Source organism: Fundulus heteroclitus, chromosome 6 (assembly GCF_011125445.2).
Source record: "Fundulus heteroclitus isolate FHET01 chromosome 6, MU-UCD_Fhet_4.1, whole genome shotgun sequence".
NCBI lineage: Eukaryota > Metazoa > Chordata > Actinopteri > Cyprinodontiformes > Fundulidae > Fundulus > Fundulus heteroclitus.
Window position 1 is genome coordinate 28890749 of NC_046366.1, and position 27720 is coordinate 28918468.

General features: G+C 39.9%; 3 protein-coding genes across 5 annotated transcripts in view; all 3 read left to right on the plus strand.

Moving 5' to 3' along the window:
* Nucleotides 1-1362: 1362 nt before the first annotated feature.
* Nucleotides 1363-9532, plus strand: LOC105932256 (poly(U)-specific endoribonuclease-C). The gene is made up of 7 exons (XM_012871332.3): nt 1363-1447; nt 3946-4045; nt 6164-6275; nt 6368-6489; nt 6892-7004; nt 7497-7650; nt 8863-9532. Exons 1-7 carry the CDS (start codon nt 1437-1439, stop codon nt 9121-9123), a joined length of 873 nt encoding a protein of 290 aa, XP_012726786.2. The 5' UTR covers nt 1363-1436; the 3' UTR covers nt 9124-9532.
* A 241-nt stretch (nt 9533-9773) lies between these two features.
* LOC105932231 (poly(U)-specific endoribonuclease-C) lies at nt 9774-22833 on the plus strand. Of its 3 annotated transcripts, none has more exons than XM_012871287.3 (7): nt 9774-9874; nt 18729-18828; nt 19679-19790; nt 19883-20004; nt 20672-20784; nt 21792-21945; nt 22196-22833. In XM_012871287.3, the coding sequence occupies exons 1-7, from the start codon at nt 9864-9866 to the stop codon at nt 22454-22456; spliced, it is 873 nt and encodes a 290-aa protein (XP_012726741.2). In that variant the 5' UTR covers nt 9774-9863; the 3' UTR covers nt 22457-22833. The 3 variants fall into 3 exon arrangements, with proteins under 3 accessions (XP_012726741.2, XP_035994413.1, XP_035994412.1); XM_036138520.1 differs by lacking the exon at nt 9774-9874 and adding an exon at nt 10489-10523; XM_036138519.1 differs by lacking the exon at nt 9774-9874 and adding an exon at nt 12687-12778.
* A 3060-nt stretch (nt 22834-25893) lies between these two features.
* cc2d1b (coiled-coil and C2 domain containing 1B) overlaps nt 25894-27720 on the plus strand; it is a 30728-nt gene continuing 28901 nt past the window's right edge. The window contains exons 1-3 of the mRNA XM_012871313.3: nt 25894-25995; nt 26293-26408; nt 26495-26639. Of these exons, the coding sequence (XP_012726767.2) occupies nt 26346-26408; nt 26495-26639 (208 nt within the window). The 5' untranslated portion in view covers nt 25894-25995; nt 26293-26345. The remainder of the gene's footprint in view (nt 25996-26292; nt 26409-26494; nt 26640-27720) is intronic.

The following is a 27720-nucleotide window of genomic DNA, read 5'->3' on the forward strand; positions in this document are numbered from 1 at the left end:
CCTGTAGACGGACTTGTCACCATCAGAGATGAGTCCGATGAGAGTGGTGTCGTCAGGAGGATGGAGTTAAATACGGGGCAAAACTGTAAAGGAAGCTTTTAGAAGCTGCTAAAGACTTGAAACTGGAGTGAAGGTTCATCTTGTAGAATCTAGAAGGACAGCAACCAATGAAAGCTAAAATTGGGACCCATGGACCAAAACTAATTAATGAAAGTTAAGTAAATATCTAAATCCAACCAATAGTCCTTTTTAAATCTTAAAACTGATGTCTCATAATAAAAGTGAAATAATTTTCTCCCTTTCCTTCCCCTTTACAATTATGTCTATGTTTTTTTCCACAGCCTGTCCTAAACATGCAAATAAAGTACATTACAATACATCCATCCATTGCCAGGTTACCTGTGCAGGGTCACATGGTGGGGCTGGTGCCCATCTCCCGTGGTCATTGGGTGAAAGGCAGGGTACACCCTGGACAAGTCTATGACAGGGCAACATAACCATACACACACCAGCACCTAAGGGCAAATTTGCAGAGGATAATTAACCTAACATTTATGTTTTTGGACTGTGGGATGAAGGCAGAGTACCTGGAGAGAATCCATGCATGCACAGGGAGAACATGCAAACCCCATGCAGAAAGACCCCGAATCCAGGACCTTCTTGCTGCAAGGCAACAGTGCTCATTATATTACAATTCTATTATAATACAATAAAAATAAAATACCATTTAGTTTAGACTTAGACACCTTTGTCATTTTGTATGCACAGAGTGCGTACAGAACGAAATTTCGTTGCATACAGCTTGTAAAATTGCAGTAAAAATTAAATTACAGTATAAGCTGCAGCAGTGATTTAAAAGTGAACAATTTAAATGTAGATAATGCAGGAGAAGTCACAGTGTACAGGTGAGTATTTTTAAAACCATTTGTATGTGCAGAATTGATTATGCAAGGGAATTTGTGCAAGAATACAGCTTGTAATTTCCGTAAATTTAAAATACAGTATAAGGTCCAGCACTGATTTAAAAGTAAAACAACTGAAATGTAAACAATGCAGGAGAAAGTCACAGTGTACAGATGAGTATTTTTTTTTTTAAAAAGTGGACTTGTTGCTGATTTACACTGTTGATTTATTTTTGCTGTTTTAGATTTAAACTAAATGTCATTACATATAATCAGAAAATATCAGCAGACTTTTGTCTGATGTTTAATGGAAGATATTGTAAATATTGGTTACAACAGAGGAACAAAAACTGTCCCTGTCAGAAACAGCCCCGCCTATTGTGTGACGTAATGGAGGGCGGGACCACATGGTTTTTCAGACCTGTGATTGGCTAATGTCTACAGGAACGTCATAGTTGACGGCTCAGATAACTGTTCTGCTCTGAGAGGATGCCAGAAGAAGTGAGGAGTAAATTTTTCCACTAAAAAGAAAACATGGCCAACGGGTAAGTGTTCAGCTCAAGCCTGCATTGTTAACTTTATTAACTTTTTACTAAATGCCACGTTCTCACTTAGTTTCTCATCATGATTTTGAGATACTTCCCGTTTATAAAAACTTGTGAGTTCTGAAGCTGTAAGATGAGACTTCTTCTTGTTTTTAGCACACATGTTTCCCCCTGAAGATATTTCTGTTTGAGATAAACAGCTGAGTCCAAAGTACAGTTTAAAAGCGGTAAATATGTGGATCTTCATGCAGGGATGAGGGTTGTTGTTGTGGAAGTGGCTGCTGCAGGGTCTGGCACCAATTAGTGGATGAAGCTGTGTAATGCAGCAAACAGATTTCATAGTTTCTGCTGCCATTTTTAGAGCTAAAGAGAGAACAGTGGGAGTTTTTGTGCTCCTTCCTGTCATTTGGTTCTTACTCACCATCTGCTGATCTTACATTACAATCGTGGTGTGGCTTCAACACGCATTTATTAGTGTTCTTCTACAAATTCAGAAAGAGACAAAGCAGGAAAAAAAAGGATATAGACGTCTCTTTTACAAGACTATAAAGTAACGCAGAAGTTTTCTCATGTGGTACACCATGTGTTTTTCCACTCTGTCATGGCTTTTTCCAACAAAACAGCAACACAAAGTTCACAAAAACACACCTGATTAACTACTCAGGGCTTTGCATTGAAAATTAGACAAAAGCTGATTACAGCAGTTATCTGCAAGCTTTTATCTAAGGGAACAGAGTCTAAAAAGAGGGAGGGGATTTCCTAAACAGTACAACCAACGACTGGATTGAATCATCTGCTGAATATCAAAGAAATACCCCCAACTCTCGGTATCTTTGAAAAAAAACCAAACTAGACTTCCTCTTTATCAATAACAGCTCCATGGTTACAACACGTCACAGGAAACATCACTTCTATCTTTATTACCGGAGAGTTGTAGAAGCTGTGGAGGAATACATTATCCAGGAAGTTGCTATTGTCAGTCAGCTTTAGTCCCACCTTTTTTTTAAAGTTAAAAGCAAAAGGGAGAAACTTTACACCATTCTCACCCAAGGTAAGCCTCACCTGTTGATCTGTTGTGACACAAAACATGAAAACTGAAACGGCAGCGCCTCGCAGATGTATTCACATCCCTTGAACATTTCTTATGTTATACTATGGGCCTCTTGGCTTCTTGCCTGATTAACGCTGTCTGTGCCCACCCTGTCTCTGTAGGCGGATGGCAGGACACACATTCAATGCACGCTACACTTTTCAGATTTTTGGTTAAAAAGAATCTCAATACAATACTTTTTTTTTTATATATATTATCATGACAAAATATGGAAATGTTCCTATTGAAGTAATTCAAAAGCTGCTGACTGACATTAAATAGAGATCAGATTGTGAAACAGCAAAAATAAAATTATAATATGTAATAGTATATCATATTATCCTCTTGGCATTCCTATCGCCAAACTTGAAAATTGATAAATAATTTAAAAAAAACACAAAAATTACCTGGATTTCACTAGAGTTCACACCTCTTTCTTCTTGCAACCTGATATTCTCATAAAGTATCAGGATATGTGCATCTTTTATATAGAATAATCACATGAAGAAAGCCTTTTATGAGACACGCATCAGAGAGGAAAGTCCTACATCACATCTTTTAGGAAAACCTTGTATCTTTTCCTCCTATTGTTCCCAGTTGTGCGCTACTTTGACTTGGTCTTCAACATAAAACACATTAATGTTGTTTGGTTGTAATGTGATGAAATGTGAACAAAGACTGGAAGATGAGCTAACAGACCAGGGGCCTCGTCTTCATCGTGACCAAAACATCCAGATCCTGGGAGCTGAGCCTCTGCTCCTCTTCATCAGAAGGAATCCATCCATCGTTTGTTTTCCAACTTTCCCTGGGCTTGACCCAGTGCTCACTGGATGAATTTATATCCCTTCTTGCCTCGGAGCCTCTTTGGCTCCTCCAGGAGGAGCTTTTGGGTGTTTTTCGCTGGTGAGAGAGTCTTTGACATGTTACCTTCACAACTTCGGCTCTCCTCACTGATTTGCTTGTAGCTTGTGCTGCAACACCTGCGCTGTGTCAAGTCATTTACTCCCAAAGGACATAGAGCACCTGGGTTTTGCTTTGCTTAATTGTCTTCTTTGAGCTGCGATCATGTCAAGGTCAGTTTTCTTGGCATTACTTTCACTTGATATAGGTTTAAATTGTCTAAACCTAAGTGGCTCCACATGACAAAAGTAGCCTTTAAATTTAATCATTGCCTTATTGAATGATATAAAACTTGTATTGAGGCAAAAATTCTGATGTTATGAGGGCTTATTAATATTTTGCATATTTTTCACTAACTTTTTTTATTCTCGTATTTCAAAATATCTGATGGAGTTAGTTCTTCTAATTTTGAAAGAACAGATCTTAAACCATGTTTCAGTTTTTGATATTTTTTACTTCTACAGTTCATGATTCATTAGTTTGTCTTTTTGGTTTGCTTTTTCTACAGTCGACAGGCTAACCGGGAGCTGACTGAGGTGCTAAATCAACTGTGGCATCTGGACACTAACCGTCTAAAGCCGGGGACCGATTACAGAATTTCCCTTCAGGTCAGTCCCACAAAGCACTTGCAGACGGCTGCAGTATATGCAAACCAGCTGGAGTAGAAGTTAGAATAGCTTTAGAAACTGTGTAATATCAGCTCAGCAGCAGGAAAGGTAGTACATAAGGAGAATAGCAACCTCGTGCTAGTTTTAGAAAGTCAATCGATCTCTCGATCTGAATGTTTGGATTTTGTGGCAGAAATTTGTTTAACATTAGATTCCCAACATGATTTTACACAAAACGGCTGGAAAGGTGCCGACATTTGACCTGGAGACTAAAATAAACACTAATCAAGATGTACATTAGTCCTCCAGAGCTACTATACAGCATCTTTTAGCTCATTTGTCTCGCACTCAAACACTCAAAGGCTGGTGTCCTGCAACTTTTAGATGAGTCTCTGCTTTAACACACCTGACTCCAACATGAGCTCATTCAGAGCCTGACTGCTGGCTAGTGAGGTAGCCTAGCCGTTGGATTTGAGCGTTAGACCTAGATGTATGCCTTCTCCAAGATGTCTGAATCAGACGAGGGAATTCAGCCATTTGCTTTGTGTGTGTTGGAGAAGGGATGGGTCTAAAAGTTGCAGGATTTGACTGAATTAGGGGAGTCAGCTGTAACCTATAGTGAACTTTCCCACAATGTTTAGCAAAAGGAGGGAAAAACAAGTTTTGAACTTCATGTAAGGTAACGATTTGAACCAAATCAGGAAAGCCTTTACGTTACGAGAACATTTGGTGAAGATCTTTGTTTTCCAACGTTCAGCTACCTTTCACAATCTATGAGGCTCATAATGAGTTAGATCAGTTCTGTCCAATGCTTAATCAGGGTGCTGTCTTTTTCCCTGCTTTTCTAGAAAACTATTAGATTTATGTACTGCAAAGCTCTCTGTGATTTTAAATAAAAGTTTTGCACACCAGTTTTTTGAGTTCTGAAGTCTAAATTTAACTAAGATGTTTGGAAAAGAAAAAGGACGAATGAACACCTAGTGAGCCACCTTTGGTCTTTGAGCTTTGCCAACACCAAACCGCCACAATAACAATGATGGAAGGACTTCTAGTACCGGTTCAAAATGACACTGCTATGGGAACCAACTTTAAACCACAAAAAGGGAAGCTCTGACACGCCTATCATGGACGGTGCCAAAAGGGAATATCTCAACAAAGCTGCAGGGCGAATCGCCCTCAGATTGGCCAGCAGTCCTGCTCGTCTCTCAATGGGTTCCTCTCTTAGGCTTTAGGGCCGAATTGTTAACAGTACAATAAGCGATTTTATTTATTTATTATCTGTACTGCAACTGAGTAAAGGTAAAATAAAATGATGTTAAAGAGTTACCAGAATGACGAAAGGTGAGTCCAGGATGCATTGTGTGGGGAAAAAAAAAACAACTGAACGAAAAAAAAAAAATGAACGAAAAAAATAGTTAGGATAAAATGTAGGAAAATTGAAATGAAATAAAACATTGGATAATGTAAAAAAGCAAATATTAATGATTTTAAAGAACAGTTGGACTGTTTTTAAAACAGTCCTTCTTGTCAAAGGATTGTCTTTGACTGTTCTAGTCAAAGACAATCCTAAACAGGGTTTGATTGATTCAAAGGAACTCAGTTTCATCACTTACAGTCATTGTTAGTGGAAGTTTGTTCCAGATAAGTGAAGCATGAGCCTAAATGCTAAATGCTGCTTCTCTGTGTTTGGTTCTGGTTCTGGGTATGCAGACTAGATTTGAGCCAGAAGGCCTTAGTGGTCTGAAGGGTTGATTCACTGATAACAAGTCTGTGATGTATTTAGGAGCTAAGCCATTCAGGGATTTATAGACTAACAGAAGTATTTTAAAGTCTATTCTCTGAGACACTGGGAGCCAGAGTAAGGACTTTAGAACTGGGATGATGTGCTTTACTGTCAGAGTTTTAGTGAAGATGCGAGCAGCAGCATTCTGGATCAGCTGCAGCTGTCTGACTTTTTAGGCAGACCTGAAAGGACACCCTTGCAGTAATCAGTTAACTAATAATGAATGCATGGATGAGTTTACAAGCAAAATAAGTGGTTATAACCAGTGCTTTGAGTTTTCCCTGTATGTAATAACAATCTTGCTCATCTGTATCCTCTTTCTTTGTGTTTTACAGGGGAAGGCGGGTTATGTGGCTCCGGGCAGTAACCAAGCCAGGGATCGGGCCCACGCTCCTCTCTTTGCATACGTCAATGAGGAAAAACTACACAACATTGAGACATTTGCTCGTGAGTATCAATTTTAAGGTTCTCCGCCATCATATTCTTGGTTTTCAGGAACCTTGTTTCTAATCCCATCGGATGTTGCTTTTTAAATGCAGATTTTATCAACTTGCTGGACAACTATGAAACATCTACAGGCGTGTCAGAGACGGTCACTTCTGAAGAGCTGCAAGAGAATAGGCTCTTTATTGATGCCATCATGGAGACCGAGGTCATGAAGGTACACCAGCTTTAGAAATGTAAACTAGGAAATGCATGTAAACATTACAAAGGGATTTCTGACTGCAGATGCAGGCTCCTATTTCCATACATGTAAAACATTTTTTCTGGTTGGGTGCCAATCACTGTTGAGCTGGATGTTATGCTAAGATCCTGGGCTGAAGGCAAGCCAAATAATTATCAGATTAATACTGGTAAAGAAAGATCTTCTAGGGACAACCCAAAGCTAATCTTAAAACTACAGTCAAACATGCAACATCTGTTTAACTGCAGAGTATTATTTTGTCAATTTGTGTACTCGCAGACTTTAAAAATGTATTCATCAATTGTTCTGATACATACTGTACTAAATATCAGCTTTGTAAAAACAAAAGCCAAATTATTAGTATTTTTTCAACCATAGTGTGCTCACAAGTATCTGGTGAAGAAAGGCCAGTCGCCCGCAGACCCAGGACAGTTCAAGAGACAGCTGTATGACATCTGGTTTCGCCTCTACCACAGAGACAGGAGAGGAGGGTGAGTCTTTTTTCCCTGACAGCAGGGGCCGCTGCTGCAAAGGAAAAGCTTATAGTTTATCAACTGAATAACTGGCAGATTTTCTGCATTAAGATACATTATTTACTAGTTTTCAATTAATAGTAAACTTAAAAGATTTAAATTGTTTTGCCATGATTTGTGAGTTAGGAGCTGGACCGGAAACAGATAAATTGAAGGATATAATTAAGACAAAAAAACGTAAAGAACACAGCACGAAGAAAATGGAAGAGAGAAGCACATATAGCATGTGCACAGGCAGAGACGCGTGCAAGTGTTGACCATTCCACATAGGAAAATATAATTCACGCGAGACGTAGCCATTTATGTCAAAGAAAAGGAAGAAAAGTCCCACAATGAAGACCCGTTTCCACCAGAGGATAGTCTCTAGCATGTATGTGGGGATCGCGTATTCAAACGTATAACTCAATTAGGTCAGCAACTAATGCACATGTTTTTTTTTTTTCCTTTCAGGGAGGATTCTTGTGGCTTTGAACATGTGTTTGTTGGAGAAACCAAACATGGCCAGGAGATCATGGGTCTGCACAACTGGGTGCAGTTCTACCTGCAGGAGAAGCACGGCCATGTGGACTACAAAGGCTACAAAGCAAGGGACAACAAAGACTCGGTAAGAACTAGTGTTGCACCGATGCCATTTTTTTGGCCCCGATACCTGGCTGTGCAGTATTGGCCGATACCGTCTGTTTGAAATTGAGGTGTGTGTGTGTGTGTATATATGAAGAACTGCATACTACTTAGGCTAGTAGAACTTTTTATTGCCTCCCTGGAATGGGTGATAATAGTTGAATAAACTTTTGGCTCTCAAAGGCCAAAATAGTAGCCTCGTGAGACCATCCTGATCTCGCGAGCTTTCAAGGTTTCACTCGCAGATCAGTCTGGCTACTCTCCGTTAAAGAAAATTTGGAGCTGTTCACCAAACGAACGTCCAATCAGCGTTGGCTTTGAGGCGGGTTGAGGTGTGACGCAACGGGAAGTGCGACAGTTCAGTCTAAAGAACATGGCGGCTTCAGCCGATGAAACTAGCGTTAGCGTGGCTATCGAGCAAGTTTTATCGGAATTACAGAGTACTTCTTTGCTGAGCTAACGAGCCTTTACCTGCAGCAGCAAGAGTAGCTTGGCTTGTGGTTGTGTTTTCGTCCTCGGTCTGTTACGAGCCACGACGAATCTGATTGGTTTATTTGGCCCGTCTATCACCAACATAGGCCAATCAGCTAACCAGTATTTTCGCCCCTTCCCAAAATTACTTCAACGGAAGGTTTCCAGATGGATATGCGAAGCAAATCTATCTGGCGGCGTCAGGTTACCAAAATAGTGCAACATTTGTGAAATTATAACATGTATAATAGTAGTGCAACAGTAAAATTACATTAATAATTGAATAATCTCTTTTAAACTCTGAGTTTTGGCTCTCAAATGCCAAAATAGAGCAACTTTCATGAACCTATATAACATGTATAATTCTAGTCGGGAGAGAGAAGGCTGCGTTCAAGTGACATACAAACATCAAAATGGTATCGGTGCCTATTTGTTGGTACTTACCGATAACGATGCCACCATTTTAGTGCTGGATCAGAGCCCCGTCCGATAGTGGTATCGGTGCAACACTAGTAAGAACATCATGTGGGTTTCTTCTTAGGCTAGGAAAAATAGAAGAATATGCATAAGAATGTGTCACAGAAAATATCTAGGAAAACTGATCATGCATCATCTTGATCATATGAAACATTCGGAAAGGTTTTAAACTGCAGTATGTATGTATGTATGTATGTATGTATGTATGTATGTATGTATAAAAATGTATTATTTTATTTTTTTCTAGCCTGATGAGGACGACCATGTCCTAAACCTGCAGTTCAGCTGGAAAGATCTGGTAAAGCCGATCGGAGGCTCCTTCATCGGCGTCAGCCCAGAGTTTGAGGTCGCCCTGTTCACCATCATCTTCCTCATGTCGACTGAGAAGATGACGTCAGTGGTGGTGAAAGTGGATGAGTACGTGTTGGAGCTGGTGGTCTATCGGCACGGCCGCTCCATTGGCACGTCCTACCCCAAACTGCTCAGCAGCAACAACAGGGATTTGTAGTGTTACTGCCATCCACTCGGATATACTGTTATATTCCTCTAACCTTAAAACAAACATGGAGCAGGTTGTTCCATATGCACTAAAGCTCAGCCTTTAAACATTTCCTAACCAGAAGTTGACTGATAATGGAGGATTATACATGATAATCACATCTATAGCGTATTCTGCGTCCTGTTACGGTATATGTACTTATTCCAAAATAATTATTTCTCTTATCTGTGCTCAATTTAAGACTTTTTTTTAGCCAGAATGGTTACTTTTTTAAATACAAAGTTTTGATTTTCATCTGCATTGCTGATGTGGTTAATTTCCTCTGAAATATTTTGAAAAATAATCAGCTTGTTTACTGTCAAATTAATAAAGGCTGTATGTGTAGTTCATTGAATAAAATTGCTTGTTTTAGAACCAATGACTCTGAAGGATCTTTTGTTTTTATTTGTATTAATATTTAATCAATGGTGTTTCAAGAAAATGGTGGACTGAGTCTCAGCAGTTCTCACTGGTAGAAAAGTAGGGTGGACCCCCAGACATAAAATCAGTTTTGCAAAAGCCTCAGACACGGAATCGAGCGCGTGGATAGTTTATCAGAGTTGAGCGCGCGCGAAACAGGTTTTGACCGCGCGCGTGTGATGTTTAAACACCGAATGGCACAAATATCGCTCCATAAGTGCTGGGGCTGATCACGTGTCACGACTCGCGAGCACAAGAGAACGCCCAAGTACGCATATTGAGAAAGGGCGATGGCCACCAGGTAGGTGTTCAGTTCAAACCTGCGTTGTTAACTTTTTACTAATTGTCATGTTCTCGCTTAGTTTCCCGCATCATTTTTGAGATACTTCCCGTTTATAAAAGCCTGTGATTTCAGAGGCTGTAAGGTGACATTTCTTATTTTTAACACAGGTGTATGAGCCAGAAATGAAGAGCTACTTTGATGTTCGTTTGTCTGGGTTTAGAGCTGTTACGGTTTTGTTTTTGTTTTTTTGTTCTTTTGTTTGTGGAGGTATGGGGCAACAAGATGCGGAGATTGGTAATCGGGCATATTACTCACCTGTTGGAGTGTCACTGGGAGAGATATAGGGTTGCTGCATTTGTTGTTGACCGCCCTAGATCGCTGTTATTAACGTTTGTCAAGTTATATTTTTGATGTTATTCTACGTTGTTAATTTTTTTTTATTTTATTTTTTTGTTAATAAAGTTCACACATCAGCACCATTTGATCTCAGCGGATACCTTTCTTTTTTATTTCAACGAGCGCGTCAGACAGGGAACGGCCCGGCCTCAGCCTCTCAGAGGCTTTGTTTGTTTCTTGAAGTTGCTGCAATATTGTCAACAAAAACAACAAAAAACGTTACGGATGGCAACAGGATCAGCAGATAAAAGATGGACGGTAGAGGATCAGAGTAAGTAGCCCTCCGACACATAATACAGAGGTATGTTAAACAACTTCTGGAACAGCAGGCCGCCGTTGGAAGCCAGGTAAGCGCACGTGGCGCACCTGTAATGACATGAAAGTTGTAACGACAAACGAGGTGGATTGCGCAATTCTGGCTGCTTAAGATGACGTGCAAAATGAGCTGGCGAGAAATCTGCTGCGGTGAAAATCCTGCTATTATTTTTTTGATGTCGGTGGATGCTTTTGACGCAACAAGCATGCTGAATCCTCAAGTTTGAGTTTGTAAAGGAGTCAAACTTATGCTGCAATGGAAAGGTGTAAAAGAGAGAAAAAAAAAACCCTGACTGCTAACGTTTTGGCAAATAAAATTGAAAATCTCCAGGAGGAACGTAAGGGTGCTGTGCATAAAATCAAAGATCTTATTCCTGAAATTAAATCACTCTTGAAAACAAAAGAAAATGCTCCTCCTGTTAAGCTGCTGTTTAAGAGTTTGATCCAGTTGTGTGAATGTGCAACATTGTCACATAACACATTGATTTCTTTACTCCCAGAGGAGGAGAAGAATAAACAAAGTGAATGGTGTCCAAGCATAATGGAATACAGCAATACATTTAATGAGCTGCGTCAGAATGAAAACCCGGAAGAGCCCATTGCTTCTGGTGCTAATGCAGAAATAAATGAAGCTCCAAAGTTTGCTGTGACCTCAGAGAAGATGGAAGATCTGCAAAATGATATAAACCTGAGTGACGGTGTGTCAAACATGGAAAGCAGAGCAGGCGCCTCAGAAAGAAAATCATCTGCTTCGTCATCATCTTCTGCTCGTCTTAAAGCTGAAGCTGATTTGGCAGCTTTAATGGTGACAAAACCTGCTAAAGGAAAGACATCTATTAGAAGAAGAGGAACAAAAATTAAAGAAACGGAAAGAACTAAACCTGGGTGAGGAGATTGCAGTGGCCAAACTGAGTGTACTAAAATCACAAAGCTCCACAAGTGGAAATAAATCCCAGACAAAGAAGATTTTAGATGGAATGAATTCTTATCTAGGAAAAGGAACAGTCAAAGCATCTTCTCTCTCATTTGATGCAAAGGTCTTTGTTCCAAAAGTGGCAATACCGCTGCAAGACATGGAAACTAAATGTTGTGATCCAGCAACAGGGCCCAAAGAACCCTTTATCATCTCAACATTCATGTCTAAATAACATTATTTCCGTTATTTCCATTTTACGATCCAGACAGAACACAACATCAACATGAAAGAACTCAAAATATTAATTACAGTTCTGGAAATGGGGATCTTAACATATTGGACATAATGAGGAAACAAAATGAAATAACTTTATTGATTCAACAGCAATGCTTTTCCTCTTTACCGAAAAGGGAAACTCCAGTTTTCAATGGAGACCCACTGAAATATCATGCATTTGTGAAGGCTTTTGAAAATGGAGTTGAAAGAAACACACAAAGCTACAGCGATCGACTTTTTATTTTCTGGAGCAGTACACAAGTGGCCATCCAAAGGAGCTCGTTCGAAGTTGTCAGCATCTCAATCCCGAGAGAGGATACAAAAAAGCAAAAACAAAAAAATGTATTAAAGGAGCAATTCCGAAATGAACAGAAAGTTTGACATGCTTACATGGAACGAGTTCTCTCATGGCCCCCAATTAAGACTGATGACATGAAGTTGCTTCAGGATTTCAGCCTTTTCCTTAGAGGATGTTCAAATGCAATGGAGGAAGTACACTACCTGGATGAGTTGGACATCCCAGCTAAAATGATCTTAATCATCAAAAAATTGCCTTACAAACTGCAGGACAAATGGAGAAGAACACATCAGACACATCGTACACATCAGTAAGAATTGTAAAAAAAAAAAGCGAATTGTCTGTAAAAGGTGTGGGCTTAAGCATCCAACTGTATTGCACATTTATCCAAAGGAAAACAAAGACGCTTCTGACCTCATGGATAAAGAGCCAAAGAGTGTGTTGGACAACAGGCTTAACAGGGGCTGGCCGTTCGAAATGCAAACTTCCTATTGTTCCAGTGCAAGTTAAAGCAAAGAAAGGCAGCCGGATACTTTCAACTTACGCATTTTTTGGATCAAGGGAGTACAGCAGTTTTTTGCACAGAGAACCTGATAAAGAAGCTTGGTCTCACTGGAAGGAAAACTCATATACTTTTAAGAACAATGAGCCAGGAAAGAATTATGAGTAGCCACGTTGTTGTGGGCTTTGGAAATGGCTGGACTAGAAGAGGAGAACTTCTGTGAGTTTCCAAAAACATATACCCAAGTGTTGTGTTCTTTGGGCACATTATTATTATTATTTTTCTGTGTATTTTATTGTATAGACTTCAGTTGACTGATGATATATATTTTTTTAGATATTTTGGAGTTTGGATAATTAATATTTTGTTTTGGTAATAAGGATTATATTAATTTGTGGCACTGTTGGTCCGCCTATAAATAGGCTGGGTTTCGACATGTTTGGGCGCTCGCTCCGCCACCACCACTACAGAGGATGTGTCCTGAGCGCGGTGCGCGTACGTCTCCAGTAGCTGTAGGACGCAGCTGACGACTCCAGCCTGCTACACGGTATTTTTGTTAGCCTTTGGCTATTTTCGAAGATTTTGGCCTGGTGGGACTGGTTCTCCTGTTTTCGGTTCTTTTTTGCAGTAGATTCTTTTTGCTATTCCAAAAAAAGGTAAAAAACAAAGCAACTGGACTTGTTTTCAAGTCCAGTTGCTTTGTTTTTTACCTTTTTTTGGAATGACCATGACCTGGATGACTGAGAATCTTCACCAGCATATTCTTTTTGCTATAGTCCGGTACTAGTCGGGGCTTCGACGGCCCTGTATAGGGCTGGCCCCCTGCTGTTCCGTTCTGTTCTTTTGATTGGCTCACCAGGTCCAACTTTCTGTTAATACTTCTGGGATTTTTGTGGGGGGTTTTTTTCCCTCTCTTTTTTTGGGACACGGGGAACAGGGTATTTAAACTCTCTGTTTTTTTTCGTCCATGGAAAATCAAAGCAGCTGAACCAAAAGAGAAGTCCAAGAGGTTTTTTTTTAAAATAAAATCATTTTGTTAACCCTCATTTTTGTCTACGTGTCCTCATATATGTTGGGCCCTTTTGGGACGTAACACCTTTATGGGGGCTGGTCCAAATACAGTTTACCTTTAGCACCTAGTCGTGTCCTGCAGTTGTTTTTGGGTTTGTGGCAGTTATGCTGTTTTCTTTTCTGTGCATTTTTGGAACAGTTGGCATGTGTTGCGGTGGTTAATTAGGTCGTTTGGACGTGGTGTTCTTGTAGCTTTATTCGAGCATTGGCTGTTGGTAAAAAGTGTGGCTTGATTCTACGGTCTAGACATAGAGTTTGACCTGGATGAGTTTGTTAAAGAGCCCACATTGGAGTCCTTGGTTAGATGCACGAAGGATCAGTTGCTGTTAGTAGCAGAGCATTTCAAGGTTACAGTTAATAAACTAAAAGAGGAACAGTTGAAGCTGAGCTGTTAGCAGCACTGGTTCAGGTTGGGATTTTTTTCTGCTACAAGTTTACCAAAAAGTCCTCTTGGGTCTCCATCGTAAGCTTTGTTGCCAGATGACCCGGTTCGTTTAAAGGAACTTGAAGTTGAATTAGGATGGCTTGCCTTGAGAGAGAAGGAGCTGTATCTGGAGCTGACCTGCGTTTGAAAGAACTTGAGCTTGCTAGGTCTTCGCAATCCCAATCAAAAGATTTTGATGTTAGTAAAAATGTGCGCTTGGTTCCTCCATTTAATGAGCGAGATGTTGATAAATATTTCATATTGTTTGAAAGGGTGGCACTCAAACTTAAATGGCTGAAAGATGTGTGGACTTTGTTGTTGCAGTGTGCATTAAGTGGCAAAGAGGCGTAAATGTCGCTGTCTGTGGCAGATAGCCTTGGTTTTGACAAAGTTAAAAGTGCTATTTTGCGGGCGTATGAATTAGTGCCTGAAGTGTATCGGCAAAAATTTTGCAGAATAAAAAAACATTATAATCAAACGTATGTAGATTTTGTCAGAGATAAAGAAAACCTGCAGCCTCTCTTTGGTTGTTGGTGCTCTGCTAAAAATGTTAAGGACTTTACAGCTCATATTAATGGAAGACTTTAAAAACAGTTTGACAGAGAAAGTTACTGCCTACTTGAATGAAAATAAAGTGTCAGTTGTGTCAGTACTCGTTGACGAGTACATGTTAATGCACAAAGGTAATTTTGAGCGATCACATGTCTTTAATAAGTTTGACGGATCTGAAAATAACGGGAAGGAGTCATTGTGCAAAACCTGTTTAATTTGTAGAATCAGATACAACTGCTGTGCTCAGTGGGGTTCAAAGTAAGTCAGACCATGTGTTGGATTTAAAAACTAATGTAACGTGTTTTTATTGTAAGTAGAGAGGACACATTGTGGTCAACTGCCCGGTTTTAACAAAAAGAACACCAAGCCGGTCGCTCTAATTAAAACTGTAAATCGTGTTATCCAGTCACTTTCAACAAGAATCTTGTGAGTATGCTGAATTTAAACCTTTCCTTATGGATGAGTTTGTTTCTGTGTCTCATATGGGTGAGAAAATCCCTGTAAAAATATTGCGTGATACTGCTGCCTCTCAATCCTTTATTGTGGAAGGGATTTTGCCGTTAAATGGTGACACTGCAATTGGTTATGATGTGCCAGTTCGTTTTTTTTGGCATGCAAGACATTGGTGTTCCTCTGCACAAAATCGTGATCCAGTCTGAGCTGTGGTCTGGTGACGCTGTGGTTGAGGTGCGCCCTGGTTTTCCAATAGTGGGCGTCTCCATGATCATGGACAACGACTTGGCTGGGGGTCGAGTGTTAGTTACTCCAGATGTTACACACGTCCTGGTGTTGCCACCTGCCCAGATGAGCTTGCTCGTACATTCCCTGACATGTTCACGTTGTGTGCGGTTACGCGCGCAGCACTTAAGCATCAACAAGAGGACGATAAACATGACTTGGACTTGAGTGGAAGTTTTCTGTGCAATGCTGAATCCGAACATGTCCCATTAAAGAGAACTGTGGAGGAGGACATGTTGGATGCGAATGCTCTGTCTTTGTCCAGAAATCAGTTGATGGACCTCCAAAAGACTGACAAAAGCTTAGATCCTTTGTTTAGTGATGCATTAACTGATAAGCCTGACTCCATTTCTACTAGCTATTTCTTGAATGATGGGCTTTTGATGCATAAATGGACGCTGTTAAATATCTCTCATGTTCAAGAGTGGAGTGATTGTTGTCCCAACCCCAGGAATCAGATATTTTGGTTTAAGCACATGATAATCCACTAGCTCAGGGGTCTGCAACCAGTGGCTCCAGAGCTGCATGTGGCTCTTTACACCTTCAGTTTTGGCTCTTAATAACTTAGACCAAAAATGTAGGGAGAAAAAAGTTGGTCAATGTTTCTAAATGTAAAGGTAATTTAAAATTGCTAGCTTTAGCATATATTTAGTTCTGGAATACATGCATAACATTTCCAGAAAGAAAGAAACTAATGGTGTATGGAACATTTTACTATAGCTGAATGAAGTATCTTTTTGTCAATATATATCAATGTAACGACTTGCTTTTTTATCGTTTTGATGCCATTTGCTATCCAATTGAAGAAAATGCATTAAACCTAAACATTTTTATGTTGGTTAAATTATAAAAACGGTTGATCTTTAATAAAAAAATTTGAACAAATTTTCTATAGTATATTATAAAAACAAGCTCTTGTTTCAAAGAGATGTGTAACTTTTGTGGCTCTAAACAAAATTTGTGTTGCTGGACCGAGGGCAAAAATGGCTCTGCGGGTTGTAAAGGTTGCTGACCCCTGCACTAGCTGGTCACCTTGGCATAAGGAAAACATATGATCGCATTTTGCGTAATTTCTTTTGGCCGGGGTTGAAGAGTGATGTCGTGCGCTACTGTAATTCGTGTAATTTCTGTCAAGTATCTGGAAAAACCAATCAGACAATTCCTCTTGCTCTGTTGTATCCCATTCCTTTCATCTCTGAACCATTTGAACCAGTACTGGACGACTGTGTGGGTCCGTTGTATCGAACCAAAGCGGGGAATAAGATCTTGGTAACAGTGATGTGTACCTCCACTCGTTTTCCAGAAGTTTTTCCGGTGCGTAAAATATCTACGCCAGTAATAGTGAAAGCATTAACAAAGTTTTATTTCATTGTTTGGTTTACCTCGGGTTGTGCAGACTGACCAAGGATCTAACTTTGTCTAAAGTTTTTGTGCAGGTTTTAAATCAACTTGACATAAAGCACTGTCACTCCAGCGCCTATCACCCGGAAAGTCAGGGCGTACTTGAGCGTTTCCATCAAACGTTAAAAACAATGCTTCGCACCCACTGTTTGGAGTTCGAAAAGAACTGGGATGAAGGTGTACATTTACAACTGTTTGCTATACGGGAAGTGGTTCAGGAGTCTCTGGGGTTTAGCCCGTCGGACTGGTTTCTGCTCACACTGTTCGTGGGCCTTTAAAATTATTGAAAGAGAAGCGGTTGTGTAAAAAATCTGACCAAAATTTATTGGACTACTCCAGTAACCTTCGACTGAAGCTGAGCCGTGTGTGCGAGATAGCCAAAGAAAATCTTAAAACTGCACAGGCTAAAATGAACTCTTTGTTTGACAGAAATGCAGCCAGGAGAGTTTTTGAGCCTGGTGGTGACAAAATATTAGTGTTTCTTCCGGTTCCTTGTTCCAGGTTACAAGCACGCTACAGTGGCCCTTATGTTATCAAGAGGAAAGTCGGAGATAGAGATTTTCTGGTCTCTGCTCCTGATCGGATGGGGAAATCACGCCTATATCAGATTAATATGCTGAAGCCTGACATCGAGTGTGCGCCTTCTCTGACTAAAGCTGTCAGTTGTGTTTCCAATGAACGAGCTGACGCACGGGAGGAGCTGTCCAGTGCTGAACCTGAAGGTGACGTCTTTTTCACAGATGTCTCTAAAGGAAAGTTTCCAAGTTCAGAGGTGTTGAAAAACTTACCTCTTGTTGTCTCACCTTGATTTTTTTCCAAGCAGGCTGATGTCATTAATTTTATCCAGTCTTATGGGTCGCTGTTTGCAGACATTCCCACTCAGACTCATGCGCTTAGCCATGATATTGATGTTGATGATTCCAAGCCTATTAAACAGCACCCTTACAGAGTGAACCCGGACAAGCGACGCTGTTTGAAAACACAGGTGGAGTACATGGTCAAACATGGACTTGCTGTTGCAAGCAGTAATGCGTGGAGTTCTCCATGCCTCCTTACTATTAAAGCCAATGGAGAGGACCGTTTCTGTACAGACTTCAGGAAGGTTAATGGGGTGACTAAGCCGGATTGCTATCTACTACCACATATGGAGGACTGTGTGGACCATGTGTGGCTGCCCAGTTTGTGACTAAACTGGATTTGCTGAAGGGACACTGGCAGGTACCCTTAACAGCACGAGCCCAGGAAATTTCCGCTTTTGTCACACTCAATGATTTCCTTCAGTATACGGTTTCAAGGCACATCACTTAATGCAAAGTTGTTACAAGGTCCAGATTTGACCAATTCACTAATTGGGGTGGTGACTCGGTTCAGAAAGGAACCAGTGGTGATCATGGCTGATATTGAGTCAATGTTCCATCAAGTGAAGGTTCCAGGTGAACATGCAGATGTATTGAGATTCCTTTGATGGCCAGAGGGAAATCAAAATAAAGATCTGGTAGAGTTTAGAATGACTGTTCATATTTTTGGGGCAACATCATCTCAAAGTTGTGCCAGTTTTGCTTCAGCAGAATGCCCACTGTAGCAGCTGGAGGTAGACCTCAGGCTGCAGGGCTGGGTGGATGAAGGTAGGCCTCAGGCTTAGAATATATCTCCCAAGACAGACACAAACTTGTTCAAATCCACAGCTTGTTGGAAATAAAGCAATAAAAGCTCTGCGTGCTTAACAGCATGAGTAAAACTGTCAAATGACAGTAAAGGATACCAAAAACCAGCAAATAAAACAATAAAATCCCTAAAACAGACAGACACTGAACAGAGACACCATGCATCCTGCCATCTTGGATTTTGTACACCAAAATTGAATCCAAGCAAACTTTCTAATTTTGAAAGAACAGAAACTGGCTCCTAAACCATGTTTAATTTTTCAATCTTTTTGGCTTGTATAGCTCATGATTCAGTAGTTTGTCTTTTTTGTTTTTTTAGTCGACAGGCTAACCGGGAGCTGACTGAGGTGCTAAATCAACTGTGGCATCTGGACACTAACCGTCTAAAGCCGGGGACCGATTACAGAATTTCCCCTCAGGTCAGTCCCGCAAAGCACTTGCAGACGGCTGCAGTAAATGCAAACCAGCTGGAGTAGAAGTTAGAATAGTTTTAGAAACTGTGTAATATCAGCTCAGCAGCAGTAAAGGTAGTACATAAGGAGAATAGCAACCTCGTGCTAGTTTTAGAAAGTCAAATCGATCTCTCGATCTGAATGTTGTGGATTTTGTGGCAGAAAGTTGTCTTAACATTAGATTCCCAACATGATTTTACACAAAACGGCTGGAAAGGTGCCGACATTTGACCTGCAAAATGTAATTAATCTTGATTTAAAGGACCTTGGGCTTTCAGCACTTTTACAGTTTTCTGGAAGTTTGCTCCACTTATCTTGAACAAACTTCCAGAAGACTTTAAAAGTGCTGAAAGCCTGAGTTCTCTTAAATCAATGAACTAAATGCTGCTTCTCCATGTTTGGTTCTGGGTATGCAGACTACATTTGAGACCTTAGTGGTCTGAAGGGTTGATTCACTGATAACAAGTCTGTAATGTATTTAGGTGCTAACCAATTCAGAGATTTATAGACTAACAGAAGTATTTTAAAGTCTATTCTCTGAGACACTGGGAGCCAGAGTAAGGACTTTAGAACTGGGGTTATGTGGTTTACTGTCAGAGTTTTAGTGAAGATGCGAGCAGTGGCGTTCTGGATCAGCTGCAGCTGTCTGACTTTTTAGGCAGACCTGAAAGGACACCCTTGCAGTAATCAATTCAACTAAAAATTAATGCATAAATGAGTTTAAAGCAAAATAAGTGGTTATAACCAGTGCTTTTAGTTTTCCCTGTATGTAATAACAATCCTGCTCATCTGTATCCTCTTTCTTTGTGTTTTACAGGGGAAGGCGGGTTATGTGGCCCAGGGCAGTAACAAAGCCAGGGATCGGGCCCACGCTCCTCTCTTTGCATACGTCAATGAGGAAAAACTACACAACATTGAGACATTTGCTCGTGAGTATCAATTTTAAGGTTCTACGCCATCATATTCTTGGTTTTCAGGAACCTTGTTTCTAATCCCATTGGATGTTGCTTTTTAAATGCAGATTTTATCAAATTGCTGGACAACTATGAAACATCTACAGGGGTGTCAGAGATGGCCACTTCTGAAGAGCTGCAAGAGAATAGGCTCTTTATTGATGCCATCATGGAGACCGAGGTCATGAAGGTACACCAGCTTTAGAAATGTAAACAAGGAAATGCATGTAAACATTACAAAGGGATTTCTGACTGCAAGTGCAGGCTCCTATTTCCATACATGTAAAACATTTTTCTGGTTGGGAGCCAATCACTGTTGAGCTGGATGTTATCCTGGACTGAAGGCAAGCCAAATAACCAGACCCTATAACTGATTTTTAATGAGTAAGACTGCTCTGTTAAATTTGGATAAAATAAATTTTCTTGCAAATGTATTTGTCATCACTGGAAATCCTTTGCAATTTGTCACATGACAAAAACGTGGATTTTTATTGGTAATTTCCAGCTAAATGGTATTCTTATGGAGTATTGGGGGTCTGGGTATATTTTGTCCATTGAGCATTGTATAAATAAAACCTTATGTGAAACTGGAGTGATAAGCCTAAAGCAAATAGGAATCATAACTGCCACATTACCTGCTGCTAAGGTGGATTTTTGTTTGTATACCCCTCTGGCTTTCAGATTAATACTGGTAAAGAAAGATATTCTAGGGACATCCCAAAGCTAATCTTAAAACTACAGTCAAACATGCAACATCTATTTAACTGCAGAACTTTTTTTGGTTAAAATCTGTGTACTCCTACATCAATTTTTCTGGTACAACGAAAGCCAAATTATTGTTACTTTTTCAACCATAGCGTGCTCACAAGTATCTGGTGAAGAAAGGCCAGTCGCCTGCAGACCCAGGACAGTTCAAGAGACAGCTGTATGACATCTGGTTTCGCCTCTACCACAGAGACAAGACAGGAGGGTGAGTCTTTTTCCCTGACAGCAGGGGCTGCTGCTCCAAAGGAAAAGCTTATAGTTTATCAACTGAATAACTGGCAGATTTGCTGCATTAAGATACATTATTTACTAGTTTTTAATTAATAGTAAACTTAAAAGATTTCAATTGTTTTGTCATGATTTGTGATTTAGGAGCTGGACCGAAACCTAAACAGGAACTCGGGATAAATTGAAGGATTTATTGAATACAAAAAAACGTAAAGAACACAAGATGAAAAAAGAGGATAGAAAAGCGCACAAAGCATGTGCACAGGCAGAGAATGGGGAATGTGTAGGAAATAATTGGCAAAGAGGGAAGTAACTACTGAGGGAAGTGAGGAGAATGACATTGGCAGCCAGTGTGATAATCAGATGATAATGAGCAGTTGAGGCAGAAGGTAAAGAGACACAGAAGGATGTTCATTAAAGGAACTATACCTGAATTTATTTTTGTTGGTTAAGAAAAATGCTTTCACGCAATGTTTTGAGTTAAAAGATGTAATTCGATAACAATTGACTAACTGTGAGATCGAGTGAGTTCAGGCTTCTTTAGTAGGGATAAGCAGCAAACTGGGGACAACCCAGGACGACTTTTTCTGCCAATGGCACGAGGTGCAGAGCTGTTGCTAAACAGCAGCTCCTCCAGCACATGCACGACAGGGTATGTAAACAGAAGTGCATGGCATGCATGCAAGTGTTGACCATTTCACATAGGAAAATATAATTCACGTGAGACTGGGGCTTACAGTGAGGCGGGGCTTACAGTTTAAACAAACCTGTTTACTCACTCATGGTTCCTTTAACACAGAGGAGCTGAACTTTGAAAAAACAAAACTTGAAAAAAAAGATTAACTCATAGGATGTAATGCATGTGAGGTTTGTGTTTCTGCTGTTCAAAAGTGTAAACTTTTTTGCTAAAGGGGAAACAACTTTAGAAATATTCAAACGTATAACTAGGTCAGCAACAAATGCACATGTTTTTTTACCTTTCAGGGAGGATTCTTGTGGCTTTGAACATGTGTTTGTTGGAGAAACCAAACATGGCCATGAGATCATAGGTCTGCACAACTGGGTGCAGTTCTACCTGCAGGAGAAGCACGGCCATGTGGACTACAAAGGCTACAAAGCAAGGAAGAACAAAGACTCTGTAAGAACATCATGCAGGTTTCGTCTTAGGCTAGGAAAAATAGGATATGCAAAGGAATGTGTCACAGAAAATATCTAGGAAAACTGATCATGCATCATCTTGATCATATGAAACATCCGGAAAAGTTTTAAACTGCAATAGATCATATATATATATATATATATATATATATATATATATATATATATATATATATATATATATATATATATATATATATATATAATTTTTTTTTTTTCTCTTTTTCTAGCCTGATGAGGACGACCATGTCCTAAACCTGCAGTTCAGCTGGAAAGGTCTGGTAAAGCCGATCGGAGGCTCCTTCATCGGCGTCAGCCCAGAGTTTGAGGTCGCCCTGTTCACCATCATCTTCCTCATGTCGACTGAGAAGATGACGTCAGTGGTGGTGAAAGTGGATGAGTACATGTTGGAGCTGGTGGTCTATCGGCACGGCCGCTCCATTGGCACGGCCTACCCCAAACTGCTCAGCAGCAACAACAGGGATTTGTAGTGTTACTGCCATCCACTCGGATATACTGTTTATATTCCTCTAACCTAAAAACAAACATGGAGTAGGTTGTTCCATACGCACTAAAGCTCAGCCTTTAAACATTTCCTAACCAGAAGTTGACTGATAATGGAGGATTATAAATGATAATCACATCTATAGCATATTCTGCTTCCTGTTACGGTATATGTACTTATTCCAAAATAATTATTTCTCTTATCTGTGCTCAATTTAAAACTCTTTTAGCCAGAATGGTTACTTTTTGAAATACAAAGTTTTGATTTTCATCTGCATTGCTGATGTGGTTAATTTCCTCTGAAATATTTTGAAGAAAAAAAAAGGCTGAATGTGTATTTCATCGAATAAAATTGCTTGTTTTAGAACCAATGACTCTGACGGATCTTTTGTTTTGCTTTGTATTAATATTTAATCAATGGTGTTTTAAGAAAATGGTGGACTAAGTCTCAGCAGTTCTCACTGGTAGAAAAGTAGGGTGGACCCCGGACATAAAATCAACCTTGCAAAAGCCTCCTTCCATACAGGTTCAACAGAACTTTAGAAGAAAAAGGTTTGATGACAAACTAGCTTTCAGGAGTAGATGTATTTCTAATACAGCCAGCAGTGAGTCCTGACCTTAATATAACACACACACACACACACACACACACACATATATATATATATATATATATATATATATATATATATATATATATATATATATATATATATATATATATATATATATATACAGTTGTGTTCGAAATAATAGCAGTGCCTTTAGAAAAATGAGTAAATGTCAAAATTCTTCAAAGAAATTGTACTTTAATGAACACAGATACATTGGGGACACAGTACATTCTATTCCAAAGCAAAACAATTGCGCAAAGTCATCAAAACTTAAATAATAATAATAATATTTCAAATAAAGTAAGAAATGGCATGTTCAAAAGAATAGCAGTGTTGCCATCTTTCCTTGGAAACTCAAAAATGTACTGTACAAACAAAGAAATTCTTGATAAGTGAACCTAGCTGAGTATCCTAAACTAATATTTTGTTGCAAAACCACGGTTTCTGATGACTGCTTCACATCTGTGGTGCATGGAGTCAACCAACTTCTGGCATCGTTCCACAGGTATTGCAGCCCAGGATAATTGCACTGTATTCCACAATTCCTCAGCGTTTCTTGGTTTTGCCTCATGCACTGCACTTTTTATGTCAGCCCACAAGTTTTCAATGGGATTAAGGTCCGGGGATTGTGCTGGCCACTCCATCAGTTAAATCTTGTTCATCTGGAACCATGCTTTTGCTCGCTTGCTGGTGTGTTTGGGGTCATTATCCTGTTGAAAGGTCCACCTCAAAGGCATTTCCTCCTCAGCATATGGCAGCATGACCTCTTCCAGGATCCTGATGTACTGGAACTGATCCATGATCCCTTGTATGCGGTGAATCGGACCAACACCATAGTATGAAAAACATCCCCATATCATGATGCTTGCACCACCATGCTTAATGGTCTTCAGTGAGTACTGTGGCTTGAATTCTGTGTTTGCAGGGCGTCTGACATACTCCCTGTGACCCTTAGACCCAAAAAGAACAATCTTGCTTTCATCTGTCCACAAGATATTATGCCATTTCTTTTCAGGCCAGTCAATGTGCTCTTTGGCAAATTGTAAACGCTTCTGCACATGTCTTTTTCTCAGCAGTGGGACTTTGCGGGGGCTTCTTGCTGGAAGGTTAACCTCAGTAAGACGTCTTCTGATTGTCACAGTACTCACTGTCAACTGAAGGTCTTGCTTGATCCTCTTGGATCCCATCATTGGCTGAGTCTTCGCCAGTTTGGCTATTCTTCTGTCCATTCGAGGGGTTGTCTTTCTTTTTCTTCCTCGTTTTTCAGTTTTTTGCTCCCATTTCAGGGCATTTGAGATCATTTTAGCTGAACAGCCAATGATTTTCTGCACCTCTTTGTATGTTTTCCCTTCTTTAATCAATTTTTTTATTAGGAAACGCTCATCTTCAGAACAGTGTTTTGAACGACCCATTTTCCTTGTTTTTTCAGGACAAATGCACAGCCAGCATGCCAGTTGTCTTGATCCTTAAATACGGATCACCTGTTAACACCCTTTTTTCCCAGAATACCCTCCCTAATTGATGCCCTCTCTAATTGAACTCACCACTGCTATTTTTTTGAACACACCCTTTTCAGTTAATCATTCAATTTCACAGAATCCACAGTATGCATGGCTGTCCTGTTGGGTTTGTTGGTTTTCTATACCTTTATTTTACCCCCCAGAAACTTATCTGGGGTATAGAGTTTGAAATGTTAATAACACCAGTGATTTTCTTGCTGCTGTTGAGGCACTGCTATTATTTCGAACACAACTGTATATATATATATATATATATATATATATATATATATATATATATATATATATATATATATAAAATGTGCCCAAACAATTTCAACTTGTTGCAACATAAAATTTGATATGTACACCATACTTGATAAAAACACAGTTGACAAATGCCATGTCTCCCTTAATAATTAGTCTATTGGAATCTCACATGGCACATTTCTGATTCTGACATTTTTCCTTGCATTCAACTTTCCTTTAGTATGCTAATATTCAGCACTCTGTGGACCGCCCACTTTCACAATACCATCTGGTGGCGTACCCTTGTGGAATATCGGTCTCCTGTTTTAAATGCTGTAAACTTCAGTAGTTCTACCCTCCCTCCCTTTTTTATCATGCACTATTGTCATTTGTAAATGAATATTCACAAACTGTTTTTCACTAGCTGTAAGCCACATACCTCAAAATTGACACAACAAAACAATTGAAATTAATCATCCGCAATTATTCTATGTAATTAGTCTTTTTAATTTAAATTACTCGACATTGATTAAATAGCCTTACTGCTTTCGCCGTTGTGCTCCGCTTGATTTATACATGCAAGTAGCTTTATTATAATTTATGCGGGGAATATTTCATGCTATATGGACACTAAAACAAGAAGGTAGAAGAGGGGAAAAAGGAGAAAAGGTAAAAGAAAGAGGAGAGAAAGGGGAGACAACAATACAACATCCTCAGTCTGCTTCTTCAGCTGCAAAGAGAGATGTAAAAAGAAAAGCACAACCACTCGATAAAGTATTACAGATATAACCAAGTAACGACTTGATACCATCAAGATGAAGAATATACAGTATTAATTAATATGACATTTATAAGGTGACAGTTGAAGATAAGGGTTTTTTGTATGGAAATGAGTCTGTAAGTACCTGGATATAAGCAACTGTAGGTGTTTGTGAGGGTGCGCGTGTGTATGTAATGTTTATCCAGTTATATTCAGTCTAACAAAATTATACAGTGTCAGGCTTGCCTGCTAGCCCGCCTGTCAGACACGACTCAGGGCCGACATTTCACCTGGGCTGCCGCTGTCAGACGGCCTCTCGCATTGCGCATGCGTATTCAAACACGGGAAGCGACGTCAAACCGCAGAAGTGAAGCTGGTTCGCACGACAACTACCTCATGAACAGGTAAACACACGCACTCTGCGCCGAGTTTATTCTGTAACATTTGAATTAACCATTGCCGGGGGCTGGCAACAAGCGGCTTCTCGGTGTTGGGTTTAACTTTAGGAGTTGGTTACAAGTAGCATGTTTGGCTAACAGCTTTAGCTCCAAGTCAGTTGGCAGCTCGAGCTCGTTGACAAACAGCGACGGTTAGGGAGCCACCTGACAACCGCTCACATGATTCCAGCCACTGCAGCCGGAATGCAGACAGCAGGATACAGGTTTTTAAAATTTAATTTACAAATGTGTTCTGGGTCATAGGGCCGGCGCGGATAGGACGGTTTAAGCGACAAAAACGATTAAAAAAAACAAACATGTTTGGTAAAAAGAAGACGGCACCAATGCCCAAAGGACAGGGGGCCGCTGCGGCCAAAAAGGTAACGACCACCCTAAAGGCACAATTAGCAGGCAGGGGGGGAAATATATGTTAAACCTGAACTATGTCCCTTTTTTTTTTTACTAGATGGGATTGTTTCTAGACCTGGACCCCGAGGAGATGATGAGGGGTGCGGAGGAAAGCCTGGACGACCCGGATCTGGAGGCTGAACTCGCTGCTATCACTGGAAGTAAAGCTATTACAAGAGGAAGAGTCAAAGCCAAGGGGAAAAGTAAGGATCAGTGATTTTAACTGGAGCTCTGTAAACACACACTATCGTTCCCTTGGGATGTTTGTGTGGATTATTATTATTTTTGCACCTTTTCTTAAAACAGTTTCTTCCCCCCTTATTGCCACAAGTTTATTTAGGCCCTGTTCAGACCTGGCAGTGACATTTGTCCTGATTTATTCAGATGCAAGAAACCATCTTTAAGACTGAGTGCTCACACTTGTAATAATGCTGTAACCTAGCTGCAATAACTAATGTGCAATTCTATTTAATACACTGTGCAATAATCCTGAAAGAAGTGACTTCTGCTACTACTTCACCCGAATATATGTCAATACACACGCGCATAAGTCACCGTGAATGTACATAAGACATCCTCTGCCTTATTTCTTTTTGTATTTTTCTTTTTCTTACTTACTTCTTTTTGATCCATGGTATAACGAGGACACACTGTATATATATATTTGATGCACCTCGTCCTACTTGACACCTTCTTCCTATGATTACTGATTACTGAGCCGATGTGAGATCAATAAAGCCTATCTTATCTTATCTTATCTTATCAGTAGAGATGCAGTGAGATTTGACACAGATTTCAGCTGCTTCCGACTGCGCTCAAGAAACTCTATTGCAACAATATTGTTGAGCCTTCCTCCCCTGAGGTGTTATTGACTATTTATACTACAAAAAGATGATTTTGGAGTTCATATATTTTTTTAAAAAGCTCTCTTTAGCATTTCTTCTCAGCGATTGATGATGTTTATGCACCTAGCAGAGAATATGGATCCTTACTTTAAATCAAGAGATTTCCACAAGCCGGACAAAATTGCCAAAGCTAGTATGTTTTGTTACAGAGGTATAAATCTGATTTAAAAAAAAAAAAAAAAAAGCAGACCTACTTTGCTATAATATGTTCAGCCTTCCTGGTTTCTGTATTAAGTCTCGCTTTCTAATGTTTCGTTGCAGCTTGAACGAGCCGCACACACTGTTTCAGAAAACAAAGTATCCTTTCCAGTAGTTCCTTACATCTGCCTGCTTCCACCGAGCTAATTTTCAAAGACCTGACTGATACCAAAATTTTCTC

Excerpts from the sequence above, each read along its gene's own strand:
- LOC105932231 (XM_036138519.1), top strand. The coding sequence starts at position 12,702 with ATGAGCCAGGAAAGAATTATGAGTAGCCACGTTGTTGTGGGCTTTGGA. Across the intron at positions 18,829-19,678 it reads ATTACAGAATTTCCCCTCAG|GGGAAGGCGGGTTATGTGGC; the intron begins GTCAGTCCCGCA and ends TGTGTTTTACAG. Across the intron at positions 21,946-22,195 it reads CAAGGAAGAACAAAGACTCT|CCTGATGAGGACGACCATGT; the intron begins GTAAGAACATCA and ends CTCTTTTTCTAG.
- LOC105932256 (XM_012871332.3), top strand. Across the intron at positions 4,046-6,163 it reads ATTACAGAATTTCCCTTCAG|GGGAAGGCGGGTTATGTGGC; the intron begins GTCAGTCCCACA and ends TGTGTTTTACAG. Across the intron at positions 6,490-6,891 it reads TGGAGACCGAGGTCATGAAG|TGTGCTCACAAGTATCTGGT; the intron begins GTACACCAGCTT and ends TTTCAACCATAG.